Here is a 15,151-nt window from a genome sequence, read left to right on the forward strand (position 1 = left end):
AGTGCCGGAATTACAGGCATGAGCCACTGTGAGGCTTGATTTTTGAACTCTAGATTCATGCATGAAAGGGTTTTTCCGAAATATCTACTTAAATGCACCACAGGCCACTCAAATTCAACACACCTATAATCAAACTCATCATCTTTCTTTCTCTTACCCTCAGTCAACACTGTTCCACCTGCTTTATTCCCAGCTGAGCTAGTGCCTCCCACTCCCACCCACAAACACTAGAAATTTGCAGGGCATCCTAGAAGCCGCTGCATTAGTCACTGTGTGCTGTTCAGGGCACTTCTTACATTCACCTCTTCCACTCCATCACTAATACTACTGCCTACTAGTAGTATCATCATCATGTCTCACATGAATAATTGCAATACCTTTCTAATGGGTTACACTAATTCCTCCTAAATTCATGGCCCACACTGACACTGGACAGATATACAGAAAACAAAAACCCAAACACCTTTTCGCTGCCTAAAATTGGTTTCCACATTCTATACAATCTAAAATGTCAAGTGCCATCTACCTAAAATGATTATCTTTCTCTCTAAATTCATTCCAACCATTCCTCTGTTCTCACCTTACACACTACCAATAAACGAGTTCTTGCATCCCTTCCTAAATGCTAGATGTTTTTCATGCTTATGTGTCTTTGTTCTTACTAGCCACTCTACCTATTTTTCCCACCTCTCTCATTGGTCAATTCTCATTAATTTTTAAAGACATAGCACCTTATTTTCTCCAGGACTCCTGAGCCTCAAAGGCAGTTTCTTTTTTCTTTTTTTTTTTTCTTTTTTTTTTTTTTTTTTTTGAGACGGAGTGTCGCTCTGTTGCCCAGGCTGGAGCAGTGGCGCGATCTCAGCTCACTGCAAGCTCCGCCTCCCGGGTTCATGCCATTCTTCTGCCTCAGCCTTCCCAGTAGCTGGGACTACAGGCGCCCGCCACCTCGCCCGGCTAATTTTTTTGTATTTTTAGTAGAGACGGGGTTTTACCGTGTTAGCCAGGATGGTCTCGATCTCCTGATCTCGTGATCACCTGCCTCGGCCTCCCAAAGTGCTAGGATTACAGGCATGAGCCACCGTGCCTGGCCCCCTTCTGCTAAAGAAGGAACTGGTGTGGAGGCCCTGTTATACCAAAAATATCTCGAAAACAAGACTGTATATCTCTTTACATTCCCAGTAACTAGCACCATGCTTACAGCACATAGGGGATGCTCAATAGATGTTTATTGAACTGAACTAAAAAATATTTTTTTGAAAAAACATTGAATTGACTTTGCCAAATCTGATATTAAAGAACCAATACTAACCAATGGGCATTATATTTCTTTTCTCAGAATTCAAAACCTGTTTAAATAAGCAGTTCTAGAATTTTTCTAAAGATTAAGCCTACCAGTCTGTTTCTAGAACCTGTTTTCTATCCTGAGGCAACTGGAAAAATATTTTTCTATCTTCCATCTGTTGGTATCCATTCTGTTCTGTATGGTTTCTCAGTTTACCAACATTGTTTCTGTTACCTCACCTGCAAAACTTGGCATTAAATGTCTCTGAATATGAACACTGAGCTCATTTTAAATGATAATCTTATCTCTCTGAGAGCTTAATTTCTGACATCGTATTTATTTTTCCTATTCTCATGTAAAGGACATTCTCTCTTAAAGGAGATTAAAACTCATCTATGGCTGTGGAATCCATTTAACATAAATATGGTGTGGTCAAAGCATCATACTCTCCTAATTGCCCATCCTTTAGAATCACTGCTAGCATCTCAGTTTCTCAGACAGAGCTAAGGTAAAGAGTACTTGGAAACTCTTCTGTGCTACATGGAGGAGCTATTTTCTCTATTCTGACAGATCTCCTGATACTCAATACCTAGAGCATCTAGAAATAATTTCATGACATTTTTTCCAAGTGTCACTATCCTCCTCTTATGTCTTATATCTTAGTGTATTCAGAGGCTTGAGTTCTGACATTTTTTTCTCTGAACAACAGTATAACTGATGCAAATGTTTTTTTACTTTTCTCACTTCTTGCCCTTCCCCAATGCCACACAATATAATTCCTCTGCTAAAAATGCAGGTAACTTTGTCCAGACTTTTTTTTCAAAAAACTTTTTAATAAGTTCAAAATATATCAGAAGAGAGTTAAAACTGTCCATTTGACGAATTTTTGAGACTTTGTCAATATGCTAGCCACTGCATCACTAAAAATACAAGGGCATATAGAATATGGTCCCTGACCTTGAGAACAGTTCATAAGGCTCTGATAAAAACACAGGACAGCATGTTAGAATGTATTTAACATTTTTGCACTTTAAAAAGATGCTAAATCAAGAGAGGGGGCTCGAAGGAGACCATTTGGGAGGTATGCGTGCCACCTGCAATGTGGAGAACCCAGTGAACTGGGATCTGGCTCTGCCTGGAAAATCTCAATGTGGGAGATAAACTGGTTGGCTGCTTTGGTGGATGAACAAAAGAGAGGGACTGCATTGGGGTTAAGCAGTATTCCTGGAGTTTATCAAGGCAGAGGATGCAGGAAGGTTGGCATGGACCACATGTTAGCCATGCATACAAGAGTGAGCCGGAATGAACTTGTCTTAGGTCGCGTCCAAAGGTGCCATCTAGAGGCTGAACAGAGGTACTGCCAAATGCTAAATAGGTTGAGGAATGATTAAGTCACCAGCCAGAATATAGCTGTTTCATCCTGATCAAGAGAACTGCAGATAAGAGATACCCAACTGTGGGAGTGAGAGATCGCCAAAGAACCTGCAAAAGTGTCCATGATAAACAGAATCAGCTTTTCTTCCATCTTCCGAGACCAAAGAATACTGACATCCATGAAAGTGTTCAAGAAATAACTTTTCTGCTACTCCTGCCTCTCCGCCTTCTGTCCTGTCCCAACCGTGGAGGCATCAGAAACACCCATTAGCAATAATGAGGAGAAGGTTATTGGTAAGAGAAGAAAGAAGGGGATATGCACATTACCCTGACCTGATCACTATGCCATAAATATATCAAAACACCACTATGTACCCCATAAATATGTGCAATTACTACATGTTCATTAAAAAGAAAAGAAAGAATGACTCCACCACCCTTTTCTGAGTGCAGGCCATCTGCCTGCTGTATGCCTGAGGTGAGCAAATTGCAAGTGTGTTCCATTACTACAGTTATAGAACTATTTGAAATGTTAGGGAAGCACAGAGTGAAGAATGATTATTTCTTGAGGAAATAAATATGGCTTCCCAGAGAAGGCAACTCTTTATCAAAGCCTTAAAAAAATGAGTAGGCATTTGCCAAATTGGCACATTCCAGCTCAGAGAACATCACCAACAAAGATGGAGGCTCATAAATGCATGCTGTGTTCAGTGTATTGGGAGCTCTTTGGCATAACCGGGACACAAGCCACAGAGTGGGGTACGGCACCAGATGATTCCAGAAAAAATGGACTCAAATCAGATTGGGAGAGGTCTTGTATGCCATGGGAAAACTTTCAGCAGTTTTACTACTACTACTCCCTCAGCAGTTAAGAGATCTACTAAAATACACCTTGAAGCAAATATTTACTAAATCTGATTTCTAGCCTCCAAAATTTGAATTTAAATTCAGATATGCTCCTTATGCATTGCAATATGTTTGCAAAGGTGTCATCTCCATAACTAATTTTCCATTCGACAAGCTCAAGGGGTCGTCCCTCCACGATGAATCTGCTTCCTAATATTTACATTTTTTGCCTCCAGATGTCACAACCAACAAAAGCATTCATCTCAAAACCTTTTTCATGACAGTACATATAGTAGGTACTGTTACAGCTAAGTCTTGTATATGCTTTAAATAATCACCTAAGTTCATAGCTACTTTTTAGAACAGAGCAAACGGGGTATGGATAGGTGTATTTGCTTGGCCAAAGCAACATTCGCATTGTCAACCTCTTCCTCCTTTTAGAAGATGTACAATTCCCTTCTACCCACCGCTGAAGCCTGGTGTCTGTGCTGGTTGGTCTGCTTCAGCCTTCTTTTTCTATGAAGCCACTTCTTGGCCTCTTGGGGAAGTGCTTCTGGCATCTCAGCTAACAGGATCTCTCCTCCCCCTCATTCACTGCCCCAGGATTTCCATCTGTCCCTGTAATCAGCAAATGCCCTAAGAAAAGCCATAGCCATCGTGATCAAACTCAAAATTCTGGCTCAACTGTCCTTCCACAAGAAGAGCAATTTTCTCCCTGCCAAAAAAGCCTCTCTAACTTCTCCACCATCTTTTCCCAAACAATAGCACACTTGCCTGAGTTACAGCTGATTGGCCAATTTTCCCTAGTAGGAAAATCTCTTCTATGTAATGGAAAGTTCTTAGAAAAATGAATAGCATCCCAACTGACTTCATCTCATGGCATTTCCTGGAGTCAAAGTCATGGCATGTGACTCTGATGTGGTTTTTTGTGTGTTTTTGTTTTTGTTCTCCCTGAGCTATATAAAAAAACAAGACCTATGGGATCCGTCATGTCTGACAATTATGACAAATGCCCAGGCTCACACAGGGCCAAAGGAGACAGTACACCAGGCAAGCTGAAGCATTCTTAGTTTATCTTTTTTTGCCTCTCTAGAACCTGTCCTGCACTTTGGGGATGCTGAATATCACGTCAATGAAAGTGCTGGCTATGTGGAGGTTTGTGTTTGGAGAAGAGGCACTGATCTTTCCCAACCATCATCCATCATCGTGCGCTCCAGAAAGTCAGAGCAGGAGTCAGCAGAAGGTGAGAGGGCCACACAAAGAACATATCATTATCAGGATACATGTTTATGGTGGGATCTAGTCTGTTAAGTGTAAGCACGCTTAGTCTTTGTTGATGGACTCTGAATGAAAGTTTCTCTGGTTTCAGCACGTAGGTGGTTTGTATATGTAATGACTTCTGCTAGTTATGAAATAAATACGTTATTCAAACAGCAGCCTTTATGATTCATTTATTACCCACTTGTTTGTCATGGGCTCAAATTAATTTTTCCAAAGTTCAGAATATTTATAGATACTTAAGCTGCTCATAAATAATATTTCAGATGAAATTACCCCCATAATGGCCAAGCAAGTCCAAGCTCCTGGAAGAATCCCATCACATATTAGACCTTTGAAGGGTAGGAGGTTTCCACTTCAGACTCAGGCATTTGCCTTAGCTTCAAACAGCATGTGTTCATGCCCTGCTCACCTTTGCATTTCCTGACATGGATGACCAAGGCCTAGCTGACAGCATGGCACAATTCTAGATACCATTTCCTGTAGAGTACCTGTCAGGTGCTTTATCAGAAAAAGAACAGGACCCAACAGGAAAAGAAAAGGACACTTCTATGTACATTGATGCCCACATTTTCTCATTTCCAGTTGTGACCTTTTGGTGTGGTGTTAGGTTGTTACTTTTACATCTTTCTAACTTTTTGATGTGAGCATTTAGCACTATAAACTTTCCTCTTACTACTGCTTTAGCTGTGTCCCAGAAGTTCTGGTATGTTGTATCTTTGTTCTCATTGGTTTCAAAAAATTTCTTGATTTCTGCCTTAATTACATTGTTTACCAAGAAGTCATTCAGTAGCAGGCTGTTTAATTTCCATGTAATTGTATGGTTTTGAGTGATGTTCATGGTATTGGTTTCTATTTTTATTGTTATATAGTCTGAGAATGTGGTTGGTATACTTCTGAATTTTTTGAATTTGCTAATAATTTTTATGGCCAATGGTGTAGTCGATTTTAGAGTATGTGCTATGTGCAGAAGAGAAGAATGTATATTCTGTTAGTTCCGGGTGCAGAGTTCCATAAATGTCTATTAGGTCCATTTGGTCAAGTGTCAAATTCAGGTCCCAAATACCTTTGTTACTTTTCTGCCTTGATGGTCTGTCTAATGCTGTCAATAGGGTGTTGAAGTCTCCCTCTATTATTGTATGGTTCCAATATTATTGTATGGTTATAGTCTCTTCATAGATCTTTAAGGACTTGTTTTATGAATCAGGATACTCCTCTGTTGGGCACATAAATATTATTCAGGATAGTTAAGTCTTCTTGTTGAATTAAACCCTTTACCATTATATAATGCCTGTCTTTGTCTTTTTTTTTTTAATCACTGTTGGCTTAAAGTCTGTTTTGTCTGAAATTAGAATAGCAACCCCTGCTTTTTTTGTTTTCCGTTTGTTTGGTAGATTTTTCTCCATCCTTTTATTTTGAACCTATGACTGTCATTGCATGTGAGATGGGTCTTTTGAAGACAGCATATGGTTGGATCTTTCTTCTTTATCTAACTTGCAACTCTATGGTCTTTTAATTGGGTCATTTAGCCTGTTTACATTCAAGGTTAATATTGATATGTGAGGATTTAATGCTGTCGTCTTGTTGTTAGTTGGTTTATTATGCAGACTCAGTTGTGTAGTTGCTTTATAGTATCAATGGTCTACGTACTTAAGTATGTTTTTGTGGTGGCCATAACGGTCTTATGTTTCCATATTTAGTGCTCCTTTAAAACCTCCTGTAAGGCAGGTCTGATGGTAATGAATTCCCTTAATATTTTCTTGTCTGTAAAGATCTTATTTCTCCTTTTTTGATGAAGCTGAATACAAAATTCTTGGTTGAGTTTCTTTTTTTTTAATAATGCTGAATATAGGCCCCCAATCTCTTCTGGCCTGTAGAGTTTCTGCTGAAAGGTCTGCCATTAGCCTGATGAGGTTCTCTTTGCTGCCTTTCTCTTCTCTTTAGCTGCCTTTAATATTTTTGTCTTTCATGTCCACCTTGGAAAATCTGATGACTATGTGTCTTGGGGATAGTTGTCTTATACAGTATCTTGCAGGGTTCTCTGCATTTCCTGAATTTGAATATTGGCCTCTCTAGTGAAGTTGGGGAAATTTGCATGGACAATATCTTCAAATATATTTTCCAAGTTGTTTGGTTTCTCTTCCTCTCTTTTAGGGATGCCAATGAGTCATAGATTTTGTCTCTTTACATAATCCCATATTTCTAAGAAGTTTTGCACATTCTTTTTTATTCTTTTCTCTTTTTGATTGTGTTCATTCAGAGAACCTTTTTGCTATGAGGTTCCTTCCTTAGCTTGGTCAATTCTGTTGATAATACTTGCAATTGGCCCAGCACAGTAGCTCTCATCTCTAATCCTAGCACTTTTGGAGGCCTAGGCAGGGGGATTGCTTGAGCCCAGGAGTTCAAGACCAACCTGGGCAACAGGGCAAAACCCCATCTCTTCAAAAAATACAAAAAAATTAGCCAGGCATGGCGGCATGCACCTGTAGTCCAAGCTACTTGGAAGGCTGAAGTGGGAAGATCACCTGAGCCCCTGAGCCCAGGAAGTTGAGGCTGTGGTGAGCCATACATTCCAGTCTGGGTAACAGAGTTCGACCCTGTCTCAAAAAAAAAAAAAAAAATTAAATTAATTTAAAAATAATAAATATTTTCAATTGTATTATGAAATTCTTGTAGTGTATTTTCAGCTTTATCAAATTTGTTGGTTCTTTCTTCATTTCATCTTTCAGTTATTACATCATTTTATTGTTATCCCTAGATTCCTTGGATTGGTTTTGATTTTCACCTGAATGTCAATTATCGTTATTCCTAACCATATTTTGAATTCTATATCTGTCATTTCAGTCATTTCAGCCTGGTTAAGAACCATTGCCAGGGAACTAGTGCAGTCATTTGGAGGAAGGAAGACCCTATGGCTTTTTGAGTTGCCAGAGTTATTATGCTGGTTCTTTCTCATCTGTGTGAGCTTATATTCCTTTAACTGTGATGTAATTTTAGTATAGTCAGTTGACTTTGTTTCTGGATGTTTTCAGAGGGCCAAGGCTTTGTTCAGGGTCTTCATTTGTAGCTGAATTCTTGTCCTTGGTTTCACAGGGTGTTATATGCACAGTATTGTTGGTTTTGAAATTTGGGCTGTGATCTAGAAGATGGTGTGTAAGTGTAATGGCTGGTAGGCAGGCTGTCAGCCAAATGGCTCCTTTGTGCATTTGCAGCCATGTTCCCTCTCAGCACTCGTGTGGGCTCCTCTCTTACTTGAGTGCTGGCTGCAGATCCTGACTTTGCATTCCTAAGCTATATACCACAGCCCTGAGGCAAGCTCAGGTTTTACATGTCCTCTCCTGCTTGGGGGCGATGAGGACAGGGACCTTTAGCCGTGGTAATGGCAGAGGGTTTTCCACTTGTCTCTTGGAGCTCCACCCCAGAGAAACACAGAGCTACTACAATCAGAGTGACTGCATTCTGAGCCCAAGCTTGGGGGACTGGGGAGGGCCTGCCTGGTGATGAGCAGGGGATGCAGGAGGCTCACAGGGAGGACAGACTGGCCTCTTCTCCTTAGGGCAGTTAAGAGCTGGAGGTGTGAGTAAAGCACTCAGAATCTCTGTTCCTTTTCTTGTCTGTCTGGGGGCAGCAAGGGCAGTACCACTACAGTGGCAGTAACAGAAGAACTTTCAGTTGCCTCTGGGAGCTCCACCCCAGAGAAATGCAGAGCCACTGCCAATGGAAATGTTCAGTCAGGAGGTAGTGCAGCTGTGCTGTGGGCTTGAGCCAGGAGACCTGTTTGGTGAAGAGCAGAAGGTCGGCGGCTCACAGGGAAAACAGACTTGGCTCCTCTCCATATGGCAACTGGAAAGGTAGAGGTGGGAGTAAAGCCCTCAGACTCTTTGTTCCTTCCCCAGTCTGAGGGCAGCACTGGCAGAACCACTGCAGTGGCAGTGGCAGAGGGGCTGTGAGTTGCCACTGGGAGCTCCAGCCCAGGAAGACACAGAGCCACTACCAGTGGGAATGCTCAGCCAGGGGCAGGGCAGCCGCTCAGCCAGTCCTGAGCTGAGGGCCCTGCCTGGTGAACAGTAGAGGCTCCCAGGAAAGAGAAACTGAGCTCCTCTCCGTATGGTGTTTGTGGCATGCTGGAGGTGCTGGTAACTTGACCAGCCCTTTGTTCCTTCCCCAGCCTGAGGGCAGTAAGGGCAGTACGACTGCAGCTGCAATGGCAGAGAGGTTTTGCATTGTCTTTGGGATTTCCTCCCCAGAGAAATGCAGAGCAACCAATGATTAAAGTGTTCAGGTGGGGACAAGGTGGCTGTGCTGGATTCCCAGGTCGAGAGGCCCTGCCCAGTGAGGAGTAACAGTGGCAGGGACTCACATGGAGAACAGCCTGGGCACTTTTCTGTAAGGCTGCTGCATTGGGCTGGAGGCCTGAGTTAGTCCTGAATCTCTTTGCTCCCTCCCAAGCCTGAGCTCAGCAGGAGTGGGGGTTGTGGAGCAGCAAAAATGGTGGCACTGCTACTTCTGGGAGCTCTGTCCCAAGGAAGTGCAGAGCTGCTACCAGCCAAGAGCCTAGGTGGGGCTGGGGTGGCCGGCGTCCCAGGTCGGGAGGCCCTGCCCAGTAAGAGGTAGCAGAGGCAGGACTCATGGGGAAAACAGTCTATTTCTCCATAAGGCAGCTGTGCTGTGCTGGGGGTTACATTAGTTCTCAATCTTTTTGCTCTCTCCAGAGCCTGAAGACTGCAGGGGCCAGAGCTGCAAACCGGCAAAACCAACAGGCCTGCCTGCTACCACTGGGATCTCCATCCCAAGGAAATACAGGGCTGCTACCAGCCTGTAAGCTCAAGTGGCCACACTGGGGTCCCAAGCCAGTGGGCTTTGTTTAGTGAGTTCAGTGGAGGCAAGGTGTATAGTCCATCTGCTCTTCAGCTCTGTGGATTCAGCCCCTATCCTGGGGGCATGTGAGGCAGCAGGAGCTTAGGGTTCCCAGGGGCCCTGGGACTCCATGCATGTCTGAGCCTTAGCTCTGCCCAGTCTGCGCACGGTTCCCTGTGTCTGTCTGCAGGCGCCAGTGGTGGGGGTGGTCATGGGGGATTTCCAGAGCCCAGGGTTGCAAAAGCTCATGGAAGAACTGTGGGTCCCAGGAAGCTCTCACTCACCATTTACCCACGGTGGGGATCCTCCCCTGGCTTCGCCCCAGTCCTAGGTGGCAGCTGTCCTGTCTCACTCTTCTCTGTTCTCTGTGGGTCATGTTGCTTCCTTGATGAGTCTCAACCTGTCCACCTGGATAATCCAGCTGCAGAGCTTGTGTGTTTATTCACCACTCTCTGTCCTCTCCATGAGAGCGGCACACACTAGCTGCTTCTAGTTAGCCATCTTGCCACTCCTCTCCCCTTTCTTTCATTCTTTTTTAAGTTTTCAGACAGGGTCATTTATCACTCTGTGTGTATCCATGAAAACAAGAGTGAAGAAACCAATTTGGTTAGGTGGACTTCTTTGCTTGTGGTTTGAAAGAGAAATTTAGATTCCTTTAGATAAACCTCTTTGCATAAAAGTAATGATGCCTCTGCTAGCTCTCTGGTAGGGATGAACTAATAGAAGTAATGTTCATGCTTGGGGTGGTGATTCATGGGTTTAACAAGTACAGTTGTAGAAGTAAGGTTTATACTTGATAATCTATTGAACCTACAAAATATTTGATATCTGCTCAGGTTAGTTAACTATATTAATCTTATGTATATATGTATAAGATATACCTTGTTACATTAATAATTATAACTTCTGTGTTCTTAATGCCTACTATTTGCCAGATATTGTGTTAGCATCCTTGCTCTACTATCTATAATCTTCACAATAAACCTTATAAGGTAGCTATCATTATCCCCATTTTGCAGTTGAAGAAAAGAAACTGAGACTCAAAGAAGTTAAAGAATTAGTATAAGTAAGCAATAAACCAAGATTTGAGTCAAAGTCCATGAGTTACAAAACCTTATCCATTACTCTCCTGCCTTAGTAATTTTCACTATAACCTTGCTTTTGTTTTTGTTTCTGAGACAGGCTCTCGCTCTGTCACCCAGGCTGGAGTACAGTGACGTGATCTCAGTTTACTGAAACCTCTGCTTCCCAGGTTCAATTGATTCTTGAGCCTCAGCCTCCTAAGTAGCTGTAACTACAGGCACTCACCACCATGCCCTGCTAATTTTTGTACTTTTAGTAGAAATGGGTTTCACCATTTTGGCCAGGCTGGTCTGGAACTCCTGACCTCAAGTGATCTGCTCGCCTCGGCCTCCCAAAGTGCTGGGATCACAGGAATGATCCACCGGGCCCGGCTCTGTTTTGTTTTCTTAATGTCACTATTTGGTGCCTTTTAGAAAAATTTTTGGAGTAATCTCAAACTTACAGAAGAGTAACAAGTAGAATGAGATACTTTTCTTTTTCATCAACTATTGAGAGTAAGTTTGGAACCATGTCTCCAAAAACTTACAATGTAATTCCTTCAAAGACGTTCTCTTGTATAACCACAAAACAAGCATAAACTGAGAAATTAACTTGATACACTTCCATAATCTACTCAGACCTCATTCATATTTCAACAGTTGTCCTCAAATCATTCTTTACAGCAAAAGAATCCAGTTCTAAATCACGCATTATATTTAGCTGTCATGTCTGCTTTTGTTTTCTTCAGTCTACAACAGTCCTCTCAACACCTTGATGTTTTTGAAGATTATAACCCAGTTATTATACTATATAGAATGTCTTCCAAATTTGGGTTTGTCTGATGGTTTTTCATCATTAGATTCAGGTAATGCATTTTCAGCAGGAATATCACAAAGATGATACTATCCTTTCATTGTATTCTGTCAAATGGCACACAGTTTCCATTTGTCCCATTATGGTGGTGTTAACTTTGGTCACTTGGGGAAGGTAGTATCTGCCAGGGTTCCTCATTATATTCCCTTTTTTCCTTTGCAATTAATATTTTATGGAGGAGTACCTTGAGACAATATAAATATTCTGTTCCTCTATTTATTTTTATATTTATATCACTCAGGGGTTTCTATTTAATTCCATTGATTATCATATGTTACAATCATTACATTTAATGGCTTTCCAAATAAGTCTCAAAGAAGCTGTATGGTGAGGTGGACCAGCTTGAAAAAATGATTAATAACAACGCAGAGAATGGCAGAACTTCACGGCTTCATAACATTGAGCAGAATGTTGTGAGATTAAAACAGATGTCTGGCAAAAGCGAATGAGTGAAACCTAATCAAAATAAAATGTATCATATTTATCTTCAAGATTAAAAATTAAAAAGGCACATCCTTTCATTTCAAATTGAAGCTACCTTCAGAGATCCTTCCATCAATTGGCAGAATCTTGGTGGAAGTAGTTGGAAGGTGATGTGCCTGGTCTAGACGTGTAAAGCCCTGGTGAGGATGGCAGGTGGGCATAGCACAAGGGCCTACAAGGCATTTGGCAGAATATGGAAGTTCCCCCTACTGGGGATCAAACCCAAAATATATGATCCTGAGAGTGCTGGGTACAAAGGAGAATGCCGCAGAGTTGATGATGATCATTTTTCTCTGAAGGAAAACTTATGACAAATTCTGCTGTCTCACTAGTGCCTTTTCCTCTTCCACTAGCTGGAACAGATTATGTTGGCATCAGCCGAAATCTGGACTTTGCTCCAGGCGTGCGCATGCAGACTTTCCGCGTGACCATCCTTGATGACCTGGGACAGCCCACCTTGGAAGGCCCAGAGAAGTTTGAGTTAGTTCTTCAGATGCCTATTGGTGCAGTGCTTGGAGAACCAAATAAAACTACTGTTTTCATCAAGGATACCATCACTGACTGTAAGCAGAGTGCTTGTAGTTCCTTTGATTGAAAGACTTTAAGAGGGAAAAAAAAGAGTCAAGTTATGTCTCCTAACAACAGAATGAAACTCTACTGTTTATAGATCTTAGCAATTCTGGGATATCAGTGATATTGTACCATCATTGGTGTTATATTCTGGTGATATGTGGAAATGTAATTTATGTGCCTGCATGGAAATAGAAATATATATACATAGAAAACATTGAGCCCACAAAGAATTAGACCGTATTCATGTTCTTTTTCTATTTTGTTTTACTTTGTTTCTGAGGCAAGCAAGAAATCCACTGTGATCAATTAAATCAAAAGTTAAAATCAAAAGATTAACCTCTCTTTACTGATTGATGCCGCATATGAAACACTTTTCAACTGTCTCTCCATATATAAAGTTCTTTTAGTGAATTCTTCAATTTTTCTTCACAACTCTTTATCAGAACTACTTGGTAGGAATATTTTTCAACTCTTTATTCCTTTGCACTCTTTTGCAAAAAAAAAAAAAAAGGATAATAAACAGTAAAGTGATGAAAATGTAAGTAGTAGAAAGGAGAAGAAAGAAGAGTTGAAGATTTGCGTAGTTCACAAACTGCCCAGTTAGTTCTTAACTAATGTTAAATTGACAATATATATAGATATGGCTAATACCACATAAACCAAAGTTCCCAAATTATTTTGAAACCACATCTTTGTGCCCCATCATTACTTTTTAGGTATTTCTTGTGCAAGTCTTTTTTTAAAATTTGTGTTTCAGACATTAACTTATTCTCAAGCCAACATAGTGTATGATAGAAACCATTCCCAGATGCATGTTTTCCAAATGTTGAATGGGGATGACAAGGCTCTTGACTGTAATATAGTCTGCATATATAGGCCAAGAAGCCCTTGTCTACTGTTAGCCCAGGTTTTGCTTCTTTGCTAGACTTTCATTTTCCCAATCAGAGAAAATATTTTTCTAAACTACCTTATAACTCTTGACCTCACTTCTCGCTCTGTAAAATGAGAAATTTGGACTCGATTTCTGTTAAGATCTCTTCCAGTTCTGTCTGATTCCTGTCTGAGTGCATATCCACCAACAGAAAATCACCCTCCCTCACCTTGCAATTTGCCCAACTCCCAGAGTCAAAAATCTTTTAAACTCAAATTCAACAAATAGTTATTGGGCTGCTTCTTCAGGTCAAAGAGATATGTCCCCTTCACATGCGTTAGAAAAAAAGTAATAGAAAAACTACACATGGACCAAGATAACTCTCAGATATACCTAAGAGACCCCACAGATGCCCTGGTTCGGGCCCCAGATGAAGCCACAATTGAGTTTCCTGCTGAGTACGTGTGTGCCCAGGGGAAATACACATTGTCAGCGTTATGGAGGAATCTGTTTTGAACTCGAAATTATTTCCATTCTTTCAGTGTTTTCCAGAAAATCACTCTTTTTCTTTCTCACTGTATTTTTTGTTACTTAGGTACATTCAGATGAATGCAGTGTTTAGGCATTCATATTTTTGGAGGGAGGATATCACAAACAGTGCTTTTTATAAAGTCTGTTTCATTCCCAGTTTCTACCCATTAAGACATGCCAGAGAAGCAAAATTACATTTTTTAGGCTTCTAGGATAAAACCTGGTATATTCTAGTTATGACTTACAGCATATTCTACAGTTCAGTAATGAAAGTAATCTAGTGTCCTGAAAGAGTGAAAAAATACCTGATTTCCTACCAAGAATGGAATTGCACACTATTGAAAATTGGGCTCATTTGTCATCCCTTATATACTCTTCCCTAGGCTAACATTTTTATAGAAAAATTAAATATTTTTTTCTCACTTAATATTTTAGTTTTCTCAGAGCTGGAAAGTGTAATGGAGATATACTAGATGTTGCTATTCTTGTGTAAACTTTAAATGGAAAGGTGTTGTATATTTTATTTCAGTACCCAGGGCCCAATTTAAGGGGTCCACTGACAGGGAGAATGAAAGAGGCAGCTAAGGGCCATCATTTACTGGAGCAGAGACACCAGCCATAGGTCCTTGGTGAAATGCTGTACCCACCAGGGCTCAGCCCAGGAGACTGAACTATGGGGAGCAACCCAACACTGATGACTCCACAGTTGGTTTTCTGCCAACTAAGCATTCAAAAATGTGTTCGTCACTAAGGCAGCACAATGTTGCTGCTCCTAACCTTATTTATAATAATAAATAATTATAAGCAGCCCAGTACTCAGGAAATGTTTAACTGAATTATAGGATATCTACGTGATAGAATAGTATGAATTCTAGAGTATCCGCAACCATGTGGCTATTGCAATCCTTAAACATATGGAAAACACTAAAAGAAAATGCCTGGAAATGGTAATAACTTTCTATTAGGGTAATGAGATTATCAGTCATTTTTTTTGTGAATGTACTCTAAAGTTATTTAATCGGTAAATATATGTGCTCATTAGGAAGTTATTTATGAAATTAAGGAAATTAAACAGATTATAATGACCTCATTCTGTTATTATTATCACAATTTGCGATGAA

At 40.9% G+C, this 15,151-nt stretch overlaps 1 protein-coding gene across 1 annotated transcript in view; it reads left to right on the forward strand.

The window, feature by feature from the left end:
* FREM3 (FRAS1 related extracellular matrix 3) overlaps positions 1 to 13,148 on the forward strand; it is a 108,921-nt gene extending 95,773 nt beyond the window's left edge. The window contains exons 7-8 of the mRNA XM_050791081.1: positions 4,596 to 4,745; positions 12,409 to 13,148. Of these exons, the coding sequence (XP_050647038.1) occupies positions 4,596 to 4,745; positions 12,409 to 12,650 (392 nt within the window). The 3' untranslated portion in view covers positions 12,651 to 13,148. The remainder of the gene's footprint in view (positions 1 to 4,595; positions 4,746 to 12,408) is intronic.
* The last annotated feature ends 2,003 nt before the right edge of the window (positions 13,149 to 15,151 follow it).

This window comes from Macaca thibetana, chromosome 5 (assembly GCF_024542745.1).
Source record: "Macaca thibetana thibetana isolate TM-01 chromosome 5, ASM2454274v1, whole genome shotgun sequence".
NCBI classification, from domain to species: domain Eukaryota; kingdom Metazoa; phylum Chordata; class Mammalia; order Primates; family Cercopithecidae; genus Macaca; species Macaca thibetana.